Source organism: Pongo abelii, chromosome 20, assembly GCF_028885655.2.
Source record: "Pongo abelii isolate AG06213 chromosome 20, NHGRI_mPonAbe1-v2.0_pri, whole genome shotgun sequence".
Lineage (NCBI taxonomy): Eukaryota > Metazoa > Chordata > Mammalia > Primates > Hominidae > Pongo > Pongo abelii.
The window spans coordinates 54,165,001-54,184,647 of record NC_072005.2 but is presented as its reverse complement, the minus strand read 5'-3'; the positions used below and the strand labels follow the sequence as shown (position 1 = coordinate 54,184,647).

The 19,647-nt window shown below is 47.6% G+C and overlaps 1 protein-coding gene across 5 annotated transcripts in view; it reads left to right on the top strand.

Annotated features, from left to right (window-relative positions):
- PLA2G4C (phospholipase A2 group IVC) overlaps nucleotides 1–17,275 on the top strand; it is a 65,907-nt gene extending 48,632 nt beyond the window's left edge. For 2 of the 5 annotated variants that reach the window (XM_054540824.2, XM_054540823.2), the window contains 5 exons: nucleotides 3,022–3,176; nucleotides 5,598–5,639; nucleotides 10,125–10,296; nucleotides 12,013–12,163; nucleotides 16,756–17,275. In XM_054540824.2, coding sequence (XP_054396799.2) covers nucleotides 3,022–3,176; nucleotides 5,598–5,639; nucleotides 10,125–10,296; nucleotides 12,013–12,163; nucleotides 16,756–16,801 — 566 coding nt within the window. In that variant the 3' untranslated portion in view covers nucleotides 16,802–17,275. Of the gene's footprint in view, nucleotides 1–3,021; nucleotides 3,177–3,336; nucleotides 3,506–5,597; nucleotides 5,640–10,124; nucleotides 10,297–12,012; nucleotides 12,164–16,755 lie in introns of those variants that run through there. The other 3 variants (XM_024237685.3, XM_024237686.3, XR_008516656.2) reach the window with 2 other exon arrangements.
- The last annotated feature ends 2,372 nt before the right edge of the window (nucleotides 17,276–19,647 follow it).

Here is a 19,647-nt window from a genome sequence, read left to right as displayed (position 1 = left end):
TTTGATTGAAGTCTCATATCTCCCTAAAATGTATAAACCTAGGCTGTGCCCCAACCACCTAGGCCACATGTTCTCAGGATCTCCTGAGGACTGTGTCACAGGCCATTGGTCACTCACATTTGGCTCAGAATAAACCTCTTCAAATATTTTCCAGAGTTTGACTCTTTTCATCAACCAGAGGAACCATTCCCAGAGGTACTGTCTTAGTCTGCTCAGGCTGCTGTGACAAAATCCCACAGACTGGGTGACTTAAACAACAGACATTTATTTTCTCACAATTCTCAAGGCTGGAAGTCCAAAATCAAGGTGTCTGTGGGATGGGTTCTTTCTGAGGCCTCTCTCTGCGATTTGCAGACAGCCACCTTCTTGCTGCATCCTCGTATGGTCTTTGCTCCATGTGTGTCTATGTTCTAATCCCCTCTTCTTAGAAGAGCACTAGTCATTCTATTGGAATGTTTCAAAGTTTTATCACGCACATGTGTGAGAGGCATTGGAACCAGAGTGACTCCATCTTGAATGAGAGCTAGGAAAAATGAGGCTAAGCCTTGCTGGGCTGTATCCCCAGGAAGTTAGGCATTCCTAGCCTCTAGATGGTTATAGTTAAGGGAACAGATTAATAATGTTTACTAAACAGACTCAGACCCAGGAATGTCCTGATATCCTGATATCTTGAGAACAGAAGCATTCCTAATTTTGCTTTAAAAATAATAAGTTCTTGTTAAATATAGTAATTATGGTTTTTGTTTTTTTGGGTTTTTTTTGAGACAGAGTTTTGCTCTTTGTTGCCCAGGCTAGAGTGCAGTGGCGTGATCTCAGATTACTGCAACCTCTGCCTCCTGGGTTCAAGCGATTCTCCTGCCTCAGCCTCCCGAGTAGCTGGGATTACAGGCATGTGCCACCACGCCTATCTAATTTTTGTGTTTTTAGTAGAGACGGGATTTCACCATGTTGGTCAGGCTGGTCTTGAACTCCTGACCTCAGGTGATCCACCCACCTTGGCCTCCCAAAGTGCTGGGATTACAGGCGTGAGCCACCGTGCCTGGCCAAAATAGAGTAATTATGAAAATTAATCCTTTATCACAAATACTTGTAGCAGAGCACATCTCCCCATGTTTTTTTGTTGTTGTTGTTTTCCTATATATAACAAAAGGAGGAGGTGGTTGCATTCCTTCTCTTACTTTCGGTAACACCCTACTCTGTGGAGTAACTATTCTTTCACCCCTTTGCTTTCTTAACAGACTTGCTTTCGCTTTGCACTGTGGACTCACCCTGAATTCTTTCTTGTGTGAGATCCAAGAACCCTTTCTTGGGGTCTGGATCAGGACCCCTTTCCAGTAACAGATGAAGGCTCCAGGTAGCAAGCTTCAGAGAGAATAGATTGTAAATGGTTCTTATCAGACTTAAGCTCTGGGTTGATATTAAATGCTGATCAGCTTTCCTTAAATTCCCAAAGGGAGGAAGGCATCATGAGGCATGTCTGACCCTCCCTTCCTGTCACGGCCAGAACTAGGTTTTCAGGTTAACTCTGGAGTGCCCTGGCCAAGAGGAAGGGTTCATTCACATGGTTGGGGTGGTGGTGGGGGGTGGGGGGTGGGAGTTGGGGAGGGTGTGGGGGGGATGGGAGGGATGGGGGTGGGGGAGAGGGGCTTATCATTTTATTTTTGGTTTACGCTGTGAAAGGAAAATAAATCTTGGGACCCCAAAATCATCAAGCTAAAGGGAAAAGTCAAGCTGGGAACTGCCCAGGGCAAACCTGCCTCCCATTCTATTCAAAGTCACTCTCTGCTCACGGATAAATGCGTATATGATTGCCTCCAGTTGGAAAGGCTAATGGAAACTCTAAAGAATATTGGCCGGGCCCGTGGCTCACACCTATAATCCCAACACTTTGGGAGGCAGAGTCGGGTAAATCACGAGGTCAGGAGCTCAAGACCAGCCTGACCAAGATGGGGAAACCCTGTCTCTACTAGAAATACAAAAATTAGCTCAGCATGGTGGTGGGTGCCTGTAATCCCAGCTACTTGGGAGGCTGAGGCAGAGAATCACTTGAAGCCAGGAGGCGGAGGTTGCAGTGAGCTGCACTCCCGCCTGGGCAACAGAACGAGACTCCGTCTCAAAAAAAAAAGAATGCAACTATTTACTTCTTATCTATCTGTGACCTGGAAGCCCCCTCCCTGCTTTGAGTTGTCCCACCTTTCCAGACCGAACCGTGTTCATCTTACATATATTGACATCTCAGGTCTCCCTAAAATGTCTAAACCAAGCTATGCCCCAACCACCTTGGGCACCTGTCATCATGACCTCCTGAGGCTGTCACGGGAGTGCATCCTTAACATTGGCAAAATAAACTTTCTACACTGACCGAGACCTGTCTCAGAAACATTGGGTTAACAACATTCTCACATATTGCTGCTGAGAAGGCAGCTTCATTTGGAACTTCACGCCGAAAACCCCATTTTACCTTAATTACCTCTTTAAAGACCCTGTCTCCAAATACAGTCACATTCTGAGGTACTGGTGGTAAGGGCTTCAACATGTGTTTTTCTGTTTATTTGTTTATTTATTTGAGATGGAGTCTCGCTCTGTCACCCAGGCTGGAGTGCAGTGGCACGATCTCAGCTCACTGCAACCTCCGCCTTAGGTTCAAGTGACCCTCCTGCCTCAGCCTCCCGAGTAGCTGGGATTACAGACACCCGCCACCACGCCTGGCTAATTTTGGTATTTTTAGTAGAGACAGGGTTTCACCGTGTTGGCCAGGCTGATCTTGAACTCCTGACCTCAAGTGATCTACCCACCTCAGCCTCCCAAAGTGCTGGGATTTCAGGCATGAGGCACCGTGCCCGGCCAGGGCTTCAACATATGAATCTGGGAAGTGACAGAAGTCAGCTCCTAGTCGGCAACCTCACAACTGCTGTCTACACTGACAATGATCATTTTCCCATCCCCCTCCCTGCCTTCCATTTACGAGTTTTGCTTTCAGCCCCTGGAAACAGCTGATCCTCTCTCTTCCTGGCACTGCAGGTGGCATCCGGGACAAGATAATGAGCAGCCGGAAGCACCTCCACCTGGTGGATGCTGGTTTAGCCATCAACACTCCCTTCCCACTCGTGCTGCCCCCGACACGGGAGGTTCACCTCATCCTCTCCTTCGACTTCAGTGCCGGAGATCCTTTCGAGGTTATCTAGAAGGGCCTTGGGGCCGGTCCTGGGTGGGAGGTGGGCTGCAGCAAAGCTGACTTTGAGGAGGAACTGAGGAGGCAGGCTGGGAAGTGGGCGATGGGGAGGTGCTGGCTGGAAAGTCTAGAGAGCCAAATCAACTCGCCCATTGCTCCCAAAGCACCCGCAGTCGGCCACGTCCAACGAGCTTCTGATCCAAAGCCATCCCAGACCTTCCCGGGCCCCTCTTCCTGGCAGATGACTCTCCCTGCTTCTGCGTCCTGCCTGCCCATTCATACCAGTTTGAACTGCGACAGCCTAGCTCCTCACCTGTGCACCTCCTTCCCCAGGTGTGCACATCTCCAGCCCCGAGGGCGTGTCTTCCTGCTCATCTGGGCTTCCTGGGCAAATAGTGGCCCTCGATAAATGTTTGCTGAGTGAGAGCATACGCAAGTATATTTGTCCTTAGCACATATTGCACCTTCCCAGTGGCCACTAGGATCCGTTCTCCCTGCCTTCATATCCCAGCTCTGCCACTTACCAGCTGTGTGGCCTGATCCAATGTTTGTAACTTCTGTGCATCTCGGTTTCCTCAGCTGTAGAATTGGGCTAACGATGGCTCCACCAGGGTTGTTCTGTGGATTAAATTAATACTTGTTAATACATGTGAAGTGCTTAGCACAGTGCCTGCCACTTACTGTGGGGTTTGTAAACATTTTCCTCCCCTCCCCTCCCCTATAGCCTCCTTTCGAGACTGGGTCTCGTGGTGCAATCATAGCTCACTGCAGCCTCAACCTCCTGGGCTCAAGCGATCCTCCCACCTCACCCTCCCAAGTAGCTGGGACTGCAGGCACACACCACCACACCAGGCTAGTTTTCTAAATTGTTTTAGAGACTGGGTCTTGCTATGTTGCCCAGGCTGGTCTTGAACTCCTGGCCTCAAGCGATTCTCCCACCACCCAAGGCTAGGATTACAGGCACAAGCCGCCCTGCCCAGCTATTTTATTTAAAAATATATACACGTACATAATATATAACTATATCTATTACATGATACATACCAATACATAGTAGTATATATAAAATAATCATGGTAAAACATATCATCTATTATATTTATGTGTAATGTAATACATATTTAAATTCACACACTTCTATCAGTTTACATTCTATAATATGAATTAGGAACGTCCATCCTGTTCCCCATGCCATGATCCAAAACCAACTTGTCACCATCTTTCTAGACCCTTGGCCCAGGAATACCCAGGCTTTCTGGTCTTAGGATTTCTGCTGAAATAAAGATCCCAAGACAATATGATAAAGGTGGAAATATCAAGGTCTTGAGAGTCCTTTTCTGCCAAATGTCTGCTGCATGACCCCGAGCGATAGGCTTAACCTCTGAGCCTCAGTTTTCTCATCCTGAAAATGGGAATCACATCATCTGGCTCACAGGAGATCTGCAGAGTCTCTGCACCATGCCTGGTCCATAGCTGGTGTTCAGGATTAACAACAACACTTATCTGGTGATGATGAGAATAGCAAGAGTAATAGTAAGAAAAACAGCAGCATTTGTTAAACTTCAATCAAAGACGACTTCAGAGACCTAAGCTGTCCACTACAGTGGTTGCCAGCCACATCTGGCACTTGAGCACTTGAATTGTGCCTGGCCCAAGTTGAAGTGTGCTGTGAAGATAAAATACACCTCGGATTTTAATGACTGAGTGTGGAAAACGCATGTAAAAGACCTTATTCGTAATTGGTATATTGACATACTAGGCAGGACTCTCCAGAGGGACAGAACCAATAGGATCTATGTCTAGATGAAAGGGAGTTTCAGGATCACAAGGTGGAGTCCTACAATAGACCATCTGCGAGCTGAGGAAGAAACAAACCAATAGTGGCTCAGTCCGAGTCCGAAAGCCTCAAAAGTAGGGAAGCCCAGCCAGGCGTTGTGGCTAACACCTGTAATCCCAGCACTTTGGGAGCCCGAGGTGGGTGGATCACAAGATCAGGAGTTCAAGACCAGCCTGGCCAACCTGGTGAAATCCCGTCTCTACTAAAAATACAAAAAAAATAGCTGGGCGTGGTGGCAGGTTCCTGTAATCCCAGCTACTTGGGAGGCTGAGGCAGGAGAATCATTTGAACCTGGGAGGTGGAGGTTGCAGTGAACCAAGATTGCGCCATTGCACTCCAAGCTGGGCAACAAGAGCAAAATTCCATCTCAAAAAAAAAAAGTAGAGAAGCCCACAGTGCAGCCTTCAGTCTGTAGCCAAAGGCCCTAGAGCCCCTGGCGAGCCACTGGTGTAAGTCTAAGGGTCCAAAGGCCAAAAAACCTGGAGTGTGATATTCAAGGGCAGGAAGCATCCAGCACGGGAGAAAGATGAAAGCCAGAGGACCCAGCAAGCCAGCTTCTCCCACCTTCTTCTGTCTGCTTTGTTCTAGTCACACTGGCAGCCAACTGGAGGGTGCCCACCCACACTGAGGGTGAGTCTTCCTCTCCCAGTCCACCGACTCAAATGTTCATCTCCTCTGACTGCACCCTCAGAGACACATCCAGAAACAATACCAGCTTTCCAGGCACCCTTCAATCCAATCAAGTCGACACCTAATATTCACCATCACAATTGATTACACATCAAGGCAATCATACTTTTGACATATTGCATGAGATGAAACTTTGTCCTCCAAATTGGGTGGTTACAAATTAATAAACAGAATTTTTTTTTTTTTTTGAGACAGTCTCGCTCTGTCGTACAGGCTGGAGTGCAGTGGCGTAATCTCGGCTCACTGCAACCTCCACCTCCTGGGTTCAAGCAATTCTCCTGCCTCAGCCTCCTGAGTAGCTGAGATTACAGGCATGCGCCACCACACCCAGCTAATTTTTGTATTTTTAGTAGAGACCGAGTTTCACCATGTTGGCCAGGCTGGTCTTGAACTCCTGACCTTGTGATCTGCCTGCCTCAGCCTCCCAAAGTGCAGGGATTACAGGCATGGGCCACCACGCCTGGCCAATAAACAGAAATTTAAGCAAGACATATCTGTAACAATTTAACAGAACCTGATCATCTAAGTTTTTTTCATTTTTCTCAAATTCATCTTTAATTCTTTCCATGATGGGGCTTATAAGGAAACTAACCAACATGTAGCTACTATAGTTGAATGTCAAATCTTTTTTTTTTTTTTTGAGATGGAGCTTTGCTGTGTCCCCCAGGCTGGTGTGCTATGGTGCGATCTTGGCTCACTGCAACCTCTGCCTCCTGGGTTCAAGTGATTCTCTTGCCTCAGCCTCCCAAGTAGCTGGGATTACAGACGCGCTCCACCATGCCCAGCTAATTTTTGTATTTTTAGTAGAGACGGGGTTTTGCCATTTTGGCCAAGCTGGTCTCAAACTCCTGACCTCAGGTGATCCGCCCACCTCAGCCTCCCAAAGTGCTGGGATTATAGGCGTGAGCCACTGTGCCCAGCCGAATGTCAAATCTTTAAAAGGTACTTATGACAGTAAATTCCTCTGTAATACAATTATGAAGCACCTTCATGATATTTCTGTTTTATATGTAGAAAAGTGGCTGGGTGTGGTGGCTCACTCCTGTAATCTCAGTGCTTTGGGAGGCCAAGGTGGGAGGATCACTTGAGATCAGCAATTTGAGACCAGCCTGGGCAACATAGCAAGACCCCATCTCCACACAAATTTTTTTTTTTTTTTTGAGATGGAGTTTTGCTCTTGTTGCCCAGGCTGGAGTGCAGTGGCACGATATTGGCCCGCTGCAACCTCCGCCTTCCAGGTTCAAGCAATTCTCCTGCCTCAGCCTCACAAGTAGCTAGGATTATAGGCATGCGCCACCACACCCAGCTAATTTTTGTATTTTTAGTAGAGATGGGGTTTCTCCATGTTGGTCAGGCTGGTCTTGAACTCCCGACCTCAGGTGATCTGCCCGCCTCAGCCTCCCAAAGTGCTGGAATTACAGGCGTGAGCCACCACGCCCAGCCAAAAAATTTTTTTTTAATTAGCTGGGCATGGTGGCTCACGCCTGTAGTCCCAGCTACTTAGGAGGTTGAGATGGGATAACCTGGGCCTAGGAGCTGGAGGCTGCAATGAGCCATGATTGCACCACTGCACTCCAGCCTGGGCAACACAGCAAGATCCTGTCTCTAAAAATAAGTATATGTAGAAAAGTGTTCGAGTCAAATATTCAACTCAATATAAAATAAGAAGAGGCCGGGTGCGGTGGCTCACACCTGTAATCCCAGCACTTTGGGAGGTAGAGGCGGGTGGATCACCTGAGGTCAGGTGTTTGAGACCAGCCTGGCCAACGTGGTGAAACCCCGTCTCTACTAAAAATACAAAAATTAGCCAGGTATGGTGGCACGTGCCTGTAATCCCAGCTGCTAGGGGGGCTGAGGCAGGAGAATCGCCTGAACCTCGGAGGCGGAGGTTGCAGTGAGCCGAGATCGTGCCACTGCACTCCAGCCTAAGCAACAGAGCGAGACTCCGTCAAAAAAAAAAAAAAGAAGAAGAAGAAGAAACACTTGTTGAGACTGCATCTCCTTTTGCTAATAATTGGTTTCTAGTTGTAATATCACTCCTCTGAATAAAGAAGCCACCTTTGAGTACATAAGGAAAAATAACCACATGTTAAAAGGATAAGACATTACTCCGACATCTCTACTGGGCCATGTCTTCCTCTAACACTTCGGAAACTTAGAAATTTAAAGTATTCTTACGTTAACTGCAAGAACAAGATAAACGAGAAATGCCCTTTTTCTTGAGATCACAACTATTAAGTCATATGGTTACGCAAATTCTGCATTTGTGTGCAAAACACAAACACACTGATCTTTTTTAAACTTTTAAGTTCAGGGGTTCAAGTACAGGTTTGTTCCATAGGTAAACTTGTGTCCTGGGGATTTGTTGTGCCGATTATTTCATCACCCCAGTATTAAGCCTAGTACCCATTAGTTATTTCTCCTGATCCTCTCCTTCCTCCCGCCTTCCACCCAACGCTAGGCCCCAGTGTGTGTTGTTCTCCTCCATGTGTCCATGTGTTCTCATCATTCAGCTCCCACTTAGAAGTGAGCACATGCAGTATTTGGTTTTCTGTTCCTGGAAACACATTTATACATTTATTTTTATTTATTTATTTATTTTTTTGAGACAGAGTCTCGTTCTTGTCGCCCAGGCTGGAGTGCAGTGGTGCTATCTGGGCTCACCGCAATCTCTGCCTCCCATGTTCAAGTGATTCTCCTGTCTCAGCCTCCCAAGTAGCTAGGACTACAGGCGCATGCCGCCATGCCCGGCTAATTTTTTGTAATTTTAGTAGAGATGGGATTTCACTGTGTTAGCCAGGATGGTCTCGATCTCCTGACCTCATGATCTGCCCGCCTCAGCCTCCCAAAATGCTGGGATTATAGCCATGAGCCATGAGCCACCATGCCCGGCCTATCTTTTTTTTTTTTTTTTTTTTTTTTGAGACGGAGTCTTGCTCTTCTCACCCAGGTTGGAGTGCAATGGCGCTATCTGGGCTCACTGCAACCTCTGCCTCCCGGGTTCAAGCGATTCTCCTGTCTCAGCCTCCCGAGTAGCTGGAATTACAGGCACCTGCTACCATGCCTGGCTAATTTTTGTATTTTTAGTAGAGACGGGGTTTCACCATGTTGGCCAGGTTGGTCTCAAACTCCTGACCTCAGGTGATCTGCCCGCCTCGGCCTCCCAAAGTGCTGGGATTACAGACATGAGCCACCATGCCTGGCCCACATTTATCTTAATTCTCCTTGCTTAGTTTTGTCAGTCAGCTTGCAGGACTTAACAGATGCCTTTCTAAGACACAGAGACTGAGATGTGTTTTATGTAAGTTTAGTAACCTCAGTGCTACAGTAGTGAGACATGCAGTGTCCTTTTGCTCTGGTTCAAGACAGCACGGAAGGAAGTCATAGGAAAGAGAATAAATGAAACTTGTTACAACTGAGAAACTACTTCTCATTAAGTTTCCCCATGGTGTCACCTTTATTTAAAATTTATTTTTAAAATTAATTTCTCCTACTTCTTTTTACTTTCTTCAAGTGTGGCAAGTAGACAATTGAAAAGTACCTTTACGGCCGGGCACGGTGGCTCATGCCTGTAATCCCAGCACTTTGGGAGACCGAGACGAGCGGATCAGCTGAGGATCACCAACCTGACCAACATGGAGAAACCTTGTCTCTACTAAATATACGAAATTAGCCGGGCGTGGTGGAGCATGTCTGTAATCCCAGCTACTCCGGAGGCTGAGGCAGGAGAATCGCTTGAACCAGGGAGGCGGAGGTTGCAGAGAGCCGAGATCGTGCCATTGCACTCCAGCCTGGGCAACAAGCGTGAAACTCTTGTTTTTTCTGAACAAGAAAAACGCTTTTGAAGAAAAGAAAAGTACCTTCACGGTGACATTATATTTCTGTTACACAGTGATGATGGAGAATATCTCATTTATCTTCCAAATACCCCTGTGAGGTGGATATTACGGAGCTCCTTTGCAGAGGTGATGAGATGCACCCATACCACATATCTCTTTGGGCTCCTGGGCTCAAATGATCTTCCCATCTCAGCTTCCTGAGTAGCTAGGGCTACAGGTGCACGCCCCCATGCCTGGCTAATTTAAAAATATATATATACTGTAGAGATGAGGTCTCCAATATCTTTTTGTGGCAGAGCTGGGATTCAAAGCCTCATCTAGGCACCATTTTCCTTGCCCTCTGAGTCCCGCAGCCCCCAGCCCCAAAGGTTACTCTCTAACCTCGCGAATGTTGTCTCTAGATGGGCTGGGGAGTGCAGGTGATGGCAGAGGCTTGCTCTTTCCCTTACAGAAGATGTTGTCCCTGTCCAAGCTGACCCCTGCTCTGTTGTGTGTCTGAGCTGTTAACTGAGATCCCATCAGGTCTCCAGGCCCCAGGGGTCTTCTGGAGAGGTCTTGCAACCGTTTCTTATTGCCTCCTTCTCAGACCATCCGGGCTACCACTGACTATTGCCGCCGACACAAGATCCCCTTTCCCCAAGTAGAAGAGGCTGAGCTGGATTTGTGGTCCAAGGCCCCCACCAGCTGCTACATCCTGAAAGGAGAAACTGGACCAGTGGTGATGCATTTTCCCCTGTTCAACATAGATGCCTGTGGAGGTAGGTGCAGGGGAGGAGCAGGTTGAGAAGCCACCTGTATTAGTCCATTGTCACACTGCTAATAAAAACATACCTGAGACTGGGTAGTTTACAAAGGAAGAAGGTTTAATTGACTCACAGTTCAGCATGGCTGGAGAGGCCTCAGGAAACTTACAGTCATGGTGGAAAGCGAAGGCGAAGCAAGTCACCTTCTTCACAAGGCGGCAGGAAGGAGAAGTGAGTGCCAGCAGGGGAATTGCCAGATGCTTATAAAATCATCAGATCAGCCGGGCACGGTGGCTCACACCTGTAATCCCAGCACTTTGGGAGGCTGAGGCAGGTGGATCGCAAGGTCAAGAGATCGAGACCATCCTGGCTAACACAGTGAAACCCCATCTCTACTGAAAATACAAAAAAAAAAAAAAAAAATTGCCGGGCATGGTGGCACGTGCCTGTAATCCCAGCCACTCGGGAGGCTGAGGCAGGAGAATCGCTTGAACCTGGGAGGCGGAGGTTGCAGTGAGCTGAGATCGCGCTACTGCACTCCAGCCTGGGGACAGAGTGAGACTCCTTCTCAAATAAATAAATAAATACATACCATCAGGTCTCGTGAGAACTCACTCACTGTCACGAGAACAGCATGAGGGTAACCACTTCTATGCTTCAATTACCTCCCACGACACTTGGGGATTATGGGAATTACAATTCAAGATGAGATTTGGGTGGGGACACAGCCAAACCATATCACCACCAGGCCAGGCCGAATGGAGCTGCGCTGTGCCCTGGGGACATCTCGTTACACTCCAACATCTGATGGTCGAGTGAGTCATCCTGTCCACCCTTGGGCCTGGAGGATGCCAGGCTGCCTCTCTCGGTCTTGCATGTTTATGCATGTTGCTGCCTCTCTCTGCAGCATTCTTGTCCTACCTGAATATCCAACCCCTTCCACCTGGACATCCCACATTCCTCATCCAGTCTCAGGTGAGCAGCTGCTTGGAAGGCCTAGCATCCAGGATAGGTGGTCCTCTGGGGCCTGATTGTACCACTTCCCACACTGGGCTCCTTTTAGCTTGTCAATCGTGTCTCCTGCGATGAGACTCCCATTAGGGATAAATTGTGTCTGTTTTCTTCCTTCATTTAACAAACATTTATTTGGTGCATCAGCTGTGGTTCCAGGAGAGGCAGGCTAGAGTAGTAAAGAAGACAGGAAGCGGGGGGCTGGGCGCGGTGGCTCACGCCTTTAATTCCAGCACTTTGGGAGGCCAAGCGGGGGCAGATCACCTGAGGTCAGGAGTTCAAGGCCAGCTTGGCCAACAGGGTAAACCCCGTCTCTATTAAAAAATACAAAAAATTAGCCAGGCGTGGTGATGCATGTGTGTAATCCTAGCTACTTGGGAGGCTGAGGCAGGAGAATTGCTTGAATCTAGGAGGTGGAGGTTACAATCACCCAAGATCGTGCCATTGGACTCCAGCCTGGGAGACAAGAGCGAGACTCTGTCTCAAAAAAAAAAAAAAAAAAAAAAAAAAAAGACCGGAAGGGGCATGGATCATAAAAATATAGATAAATCCACAACCTCATGTGTCAATAAAACTTTATTTATAAAGCCAAAGTAGTGGGCCAACTGGATTTGGTCCACAACTGTAGTTTGCCAAGCCCTGATGTAAATAGACAAAATCTGCAGAATTAATTGTCCAAACTCACGATGCATTTTCTTTGTTGGTTTGTTTATGCTTCAGGTGATATTGAGGCATGGAGTGACACATACGACACATTCAAGCTCGCTGACACCTACACTCTAGATGTGGTGGTGCCACTCTTGGCATTAGCCAAGGAGAACGTGAGGGAAAACAAGAAGAAGATCCTTAGAGAGTTGATGAACGTGGCCGGGTAGGTGGGAGACCATAGTCACTCTGATGCCTATACTCGTTCAGTAAGTATCTGTTGGAGAACTTTCTCTGCAACAGGCAAGAGGGCTGCAGAGGTGAAAAAAGATAGGCACGTTCTTTTTTTTCTTTTTTTCTTTCTCCCCGACTTGAGCTTGCATCTCAGTAGGGGACAGACCCTGAACAGGGTCAGGAGTGAATGGTTTTCTGAAGAGTGAAGCAGGTTGTGTTCGTTTGCTAGGGCTGTTGTAACAAAATACCGCTAACTGGGTGGCTTCACAGAAATTGATGGTCTCATGGTGCTGGAGGCTGGAAGTGTGAATGGTATCAGCAGCACTGGTTCCTTCTGGGATCTGTGAGGGAGAATTTGTTCCATGCTTGTCTCTGTGTATATTGGTCCGTTTTCACATTGCTATAAAGAACTACCTGAGACTGGGTAATTGATGAAGAAAAGAGGTTTAATTGACTCACAGTTCTGAAGGCTTAACAGGAAGCATGGGTGGGAGGCCTCAGGAAACTTACAATCGTGATGGAAGGTGAAGGGGAAGCAAGCACATCTTTACCATAGCAGAGCAGGAGAGAGAGAGAGCAAAGCGGGAAGTGCTACACACTTTTAAACAACCGGATTTCATGAGAACTCCCTCACTATCACAAGAACAGCAAGGGGGAAGTATGCTCCCATCAATCACCTCTCACCAGGTCCCTCCCCCAACACATGGGGATTACAATTCGAGATGAGATTTGGGTGGGGACACAGCCAAACCATATCTCTGTGAAAGGAAAATGAAATCTCAGGACCCCAATTCACTATGCCAAAATGAAAAACTTAAGCTGTGTCTGGGCACTGTGGCTCATGTCTGTAATTCCAGCACTTTGGGAAGCCAAGACAGGAGGATCGCTTGAGCCCAGGAGTTTAAGATCAGCCTGGGCAACATAGTGAGACCAAGTCTCTACAAATAATTTTAAAAATTAGCTGGGTGGCTAGCACAGGCCCATAGTCTCAGCTACTCAGGAGGCTGAGGTGGGAGGATTGCAGGAGCCCAGGAGTTTGAGCCTGCAGTGAGCTATGATGGTACCACCCCACTCCAGGCTGAGTGACAGAGCAAGACCTTGGCTCTAAAAAAAAAAAAAATTAAGCTGAAAGCTTAATTAAGCTGAGAGTCATGCAAGAAACTGTCTTTCCTTTTGTTCCTAAGCCACAGGTAAAAGGCCACAGATATCTCCACAGGTAACTTACTCTATCGATATGGTTTGGCTCTGTGTCCCCACCCAAATCTCATCTCGAATTGTAATCCCCACGTGTCAAGAGAGGGACCTGGTGGGAGGTGATTGGATCTTGGGGGTGGCTTCCCTTATGCTGTTCTCATGAGAGTGAGGGAGTTCTCATGAGATCTGATGGTTTTTAAGTGGCAGTTTCCCCTACTCTCTCGTCTCTCCTGCCACCCTGTGAAGAAGGTGCCCTGCTTCCACCATGACTGTATTAGGTTGGCGCAAAAGTAATTGCGGTTTTGCAACTGAAAGTAATGGCAAAAACCGCAACTACTTTTGCACCAACCTGATAAGTTTCCTGAGGCCTCCCCAGCCACATGGAACTGTGAGTCAGTTAAACTTCTTTTGTTTATACATTACCCAGTCTCAGGCAGTGTCTTTATTGCAGTGTGAGAATGGACTTATACAGTTCTAGAAGTCAGAAATCTGAAACGAGTGTTACGGAGCAAAACCCAAAGCGTTAGCAGGGCCGACTCCTGCGGAGGCTCCAGGGCAGAAGCTGTTCCTTGCCTTTTTCAGCTTCTAGGGGCCACCCACATTCTTTGGCTCATGGCCCCTCCTTCAGCCTCTTGCTTCTGTCATCTCATCTCCTCCTCGCTCTGACCTCCCGCCTTGCTCTTATAAGGAAAGACCCATGGGATTCCATTGGGCCCACCCAGATACCCAGGATCCTCTCCTCATCTCAGGATCCTTAGATTAATTTCGTCTGCAGAGTCCCTTTTGCCATGGAAAGTCCTGTACTGGCCAGGAGCAGTGGCTCACACCTGTAATCCCAGCACTTTGGGAGGCCAAGGCAGGCAGATCACTTGAGCTCAGGAGTTCAGACCAGCCTGGGCAACATGGCAAGACACCATCTCTGCTAAAAGTACAAAAAAATAGCAAGGCATGGTGGTGTATGCCTGTGGTCCCAGCTCCTTAGGAGGCTGAGATAGGAGGATCGCTGAACCCTGGGGAGCAGAGGTTGCAGTGAGCCCAGATCACACCACTGCACTCCAGCTTCAATGACAGAGCGAGACCCTGTCTCAAAAAAAAAAAAAAAAAGTCACATACTCACAGGCTCCAGGGATTAGGATAGGGACATCATTAGGAGACATTATTCAGCCTGCCACAAAGACACAGACAGAACCCAGATGACAGAAACCAGGGGAAGAGTTGGAATATTATTCTGAATATGGTGGGAAGTTGCTGTTAAGTTTTGGGCAGGGAAGTAGCTTTATCTGAGACACCTTTTCAAAGGCCCACCCTGGCTCCTGTGTGGTTGGTCCCTAGATGAGGTAATTAGCACCCTGAGGAGCAGTTTGTGTCAATGACCTCAGGGTTGCAAGGTAGAGGGAAGAGAAAGCCATTCTGGGCCTCTGGACCAGTCTATGTTCCCCAGAGAGTTTCCCCAAAAGCCCTGCCTGGCATGGGGCAGGGCGTTTATTTGCTGCTCATCTGTCTTCTAATGAGGGGCTGTATATTAGTTTGCTGGGGCTGCCATTAAAAAGTACCACAGAGGCCAGGCACGGTGGTTCACACCTGTAATCCCAACACTTTGGGAGGCCGAGGTGGGTGGATCATGAGGTCAGGAGTTCGAGACCAACCTGGCCAACATGATGAAGCCCCATTTCTACTAAAAATACAAAACTTAGATGGGCATGGTAGTGCACACCTGTAGTCCCAGTTACTTGGGAGGCTGAGGCAGGAGAATCGCTTGAACCCAGAAGGTGGAGGTTGCAGTGAGCCCAGATCATGCCACTGCACTCCAGCCTGTTGACAGAGGGAGACTCCGTCTCAAAAAAAAAAGTACCACAGATCAGGTGGCTTAAACAACCGACACTTATTGTCTCACAGTTCTGGAGGCTGGAAGTCCAAGATCAAGGTGTGCACAGGGATGGTTTCTCCTGAGGCCTCTCTCCTTGGCTCGCAGATGGTGCCTCCCTGTGTCTACAAATGATCTTCCTCTGTGCCTGTCCGCTCCCCACCTTCTCACCTGTAGAACTCAGGGCTTATTTATGCTTATTTGTTGACTCTCTCTCCTCATAATAAGATGTGCAGCAGTGTGGGGTCAGGAACCACATCACTTTGCTCACCACAGTGTTCATTCTTTCATTCACTGATTCCACAAGCATTTCCTGGATGCCTACTAGATCCAGTCTGCCCAGGTCCTGCAGCCATGGCTGCATACAGGTCAGGTGAGGCTCTTGCTCTTGTAGAATGTACCTCCTACTGGGGGGCAACATGACATACACAGGTAAACAAAGCAGTCAACAGGATGGCCATGGAGAGTAAGTGCCGTGGAGACGACCGAACGTGCGGTGTGCTGAGGAGTGAAGTGAAGGCTTTTTAGGAAAGGGGCTGGGGGTCTGGGAAGGCATCCCGAGGGAGAGACCTTTCACCTGGGGCTGAATACTGAGAAGGGGTGGCCATGAGGAAGTCTTGGAGAACAGAATTCTGTGCAAAGGAAAAGTAAATGCAAAGTGTCTGGAGTGGGAAAGACCTTGATCTATGTCTTACCTATGTCTATAACATTTTGTACTGATATAAAGGCATATCTGATGCTGGGTAATTTATAAAGGAAAGAGGTTTATTTGGCTCATAGTTATGCAGGCTGTGCAAGAAGCATGGCGCCTGTATCCACTTCTGGTGAAGGCTTCAGAGAGCATCCAATCCTGGTGGAAGGGGAAGGGGAGCTGGCATGTTACATGGTGAGAGAGAGAAAGAGAGAGCGAAGAGGGGAAAGCACCAGGTTCCTTTTAACAACCAGATCTCAAGTGAACTAATAGAGCAAGAACTCACTCATTACCGCAGGGAAGGCACCAACCCATTCATGAAGGATCCACTCCCATGATCCAAACATCTCCCTCTGGGCCCCACCTCCAACACTGGGGATCACATTTCAACATGAGATTTGGAGGGGACGAATTTCCAAACTATATCAGTCTATTCAAGGAACACGAGGAAAGCTGTTATTGTTGGATCAGGGTAGGGGAAGCACGGAATGAAATGTGGTTGGAGAGATGGACAGAGATCAGATCTTGTGAATTCTGGCAGGTATCATGACATTCGATGTAGGCCAAAGAATTAGCTCCTAGCCCAGCTCCTGATACATGCTTAATAAGCATAGTGTTGGATAAATAAACGTTTACACGGTAAACGTAGATCACAGGAGCTCCACAGGAGGAGATGGTGGAGCTCCAGGTCTTCTCAGTGAATGAAACAATGGATGAATGTCTTTCTCCTAAGTCATGTATGACCTGTAGAGGCTTCCAGGTCTTCTAATATTATCCAATGTGCAACACTGCCTACAAAGCACAGTGGTAACTTCTAACTTTCCTTTCTCCCCAGGCTCTACTACCCGAAGGATAGTGCCCGAAGTTGCTGCTTGGCATAGATGAGCCTCAGCTTCCAGGGCAATGTGGGCCTGTTGGTCTACTAGGGCCCTGATGTCCACCTGGCCTTACTGTTCTTCACTCCCTTCAGCCACACGCTTCATGGTCTTGAGTTCACCTTGGCTGTCCTAACAGGGCCAATCACCAGTGACCAGCCGGACTGTGATTTTGATAGCATCATTCAGAAGAAGGTGTCCAAGGAGCTGAAGGTGGTGAAATTTGTCCTGCAGGTCCCTCGGGAGATCCTGGAGCTGGAGCATGAGTCTCTGACAATCAGAAGCATCATGTCCAATGTCCAGATGGCCAAAATGAATGTGATAGTTCAGACCAGTGCTTTAACTGCTCCTTTATTACTGCACTTCTAGCCAGTAGCTCTGTAGAAGTAAGAACTTGGGCTTAAATCATGGGCTATCTCTCCAGAGCCAAGTGGAGCTCTGAGACTACAAGTGCTCAATAAATGCTTGCTGATTGACTGATGGATTAGCTGTGCGTGTGTGTCTTGGTCTGCCACCACCCCTGCTGCGGCCCCTTTCACCCTCTGTGTACCCTTTACTTGTTCCTTTCTTCCCTTCCCCCTTTCCTTTCCATCTTCTTCCATCTATATTTCAGCAATTAAGCATGGTGGTTCCACAGCTGGGTTTGAATCTTACTTCTGTTATCTACTTACCATGAGAACATGGGCAAGATCCTTTGCCTTCATGCCCCAGTTCCATCATCTGTAGAATAGACCATCATGGAGCCTGTATCCTTGAAAGGCTTAAATGAGTTAATGAGTCTCAAGACCTTAGAATAGTTAGTCTGGCACCGATGGAGTTCCAGAGCAATTATTATTCATACAGGCTTTCCAGAATTAAAGCAGGACTGTTATGGGATGAATTGTGTGTCCCACCCCCACCGAAAGATGTGGCCATTGTAACTCCCAGTGCCTGTGAATGTGACCTTGTATGGAAATAGGGTCTTTACCAATGTGATCAAGTGAAGATGAGGTCATTTGTGTGGACCCTAATCCACAATGACCAGTGTCCTTATGAAAATGGAAGATTTCACAGGGCGCACTAGCTCACGCCTGTAATCCCAGCACTTTGGGAGGCTGAGGCAGGTGGATCACAAAGTCAAGAGGCTGAGACCATCCTGGCCAACATGGTGAAACCCCATCTCTACTAAAAATACAAACATTAGCTGGGCTTGGTGGCACACACCTACAGTCCCAGCTACTCGGGAGGCTGAGGCAGGAGAACCTCTTGAACCCAGGAGGTGGAGGTTGCAGTGAGCCAAGATCATGCCACTGCACTCCAGCCTGGTGACAGAGCGATGACTCTGTCTCAAAAAAAAAAAAAGAAAAAAAGAAAAGGGAGATTTAGGGGAGGGAAAGCATTACGACAAATACCTAATGCATGCAGGGCTTAATACCTAGATGATGGGTTGATAGGTGCAGCAAACCAGCATGGCACATGTATACCTATGTAATAAACCTGCACGTTCAGCACATGTATCCTAGACTTAAAATAAAATTCTTTTGAAAAAGGAGAGGGGATTTAGACACAGAGACAGGCATGTACACAGAGAGGAGGCTACGTGAACATGGAGGCAGGGATTGGGGTGAGGCTCTACTGGCCAAGGGCTGCCAAACTATTGCCAGCAAACCACCAGTCATCCGAAAGAAGACCTTGATAGCAGAAGGATCCAGGTCAGAATTCTGTGTTGCATTCAGTCGTAGCCCTTTTTTTTTTTTGACAGAGTTTCGCTCTTGTTGCCCAGGCTGGAGTGCAATGGCACGATCTCGGGCTCACTGCAACCTCCGCCTCCAGGGTTCAAGCAATTCTGCTGCCTCAGCCTCCTGAGTAGCTGGGATTACAGGCATGCACCACCATGCCCAGCTAATTTTTTTGTATTTTTAGTAGAGACGGGGTTTCTCCACGTTGGTTAGGCTGGTCTCGAACTCCTGACCTCAGGTGATCTGCCCGCCTCAGCCTCCCAAATTGCTGGGATTACAGGCGTGAGCCACCGCGCCCGGCCTCGGCCATGTCTTCTTAGTCTCCTCTAATCTCGAACGGTTCCTCAATCTTTCCTTGATTTTCATGACCTTGACATTTTTGAAGTTTACAGGCCAGTTATTTTGTAAACCATCCCTCCATTTGGGTTCGTCTGACGTCTGATTATGATGAGATTCAGGAATCTTACAGAAGCGATGCTGTGTTCTCGTGACATCCTGTCAGTTGGTGTGAAATTCCAACTTGTCATGTTACTGATGATGTCCACTTTCATTGACGAAGATGGTGTTTGCCACGTTTCTCCACTATAAAGTAACTCCTTTGAAATCGGTATTTTGTAGGGAGGTATTTTGAGCTCTGTAAATATCAAACTTCCCACTTAGCTTTTTATTTATCTGAGTATGGACTCCTGGTTTCTTCTGTGGTCCTGTATAATTTGTTACTATCATTATTTATTTTGACTCTCAAACGGCCCAGTATGGTCAATGGAGCTTCTTCAAGCAGACTCTTGTGTTCTTTCCACATGTTCTCATAACTCTTTGAGCAATTTCTTGCATTAAGCATAGGATGTGTGTAGGCTCATCTTGTTCTTTTTTTGCCCTAGACATGGAATCAGTCAAATTTCCTAGGCACTCGGGTTCCATTTGGTGGAGAATGGTATATAGAAGTCAAGATTTGGATGCTAGCGGTGTTCATTCATATGGGCCATCACAGTTTCTATGTTCTCTTAGTGGAGAGAGCTAGAGAATATGTGTACACATGTTCTGTGTGTAGCCAATTTCCCTTTTCCTTTGCCATTTCACCCCTGTGGGGATGTCTTTCCCAGCCTAGTCTGGCTTCAACACCATACACCATGC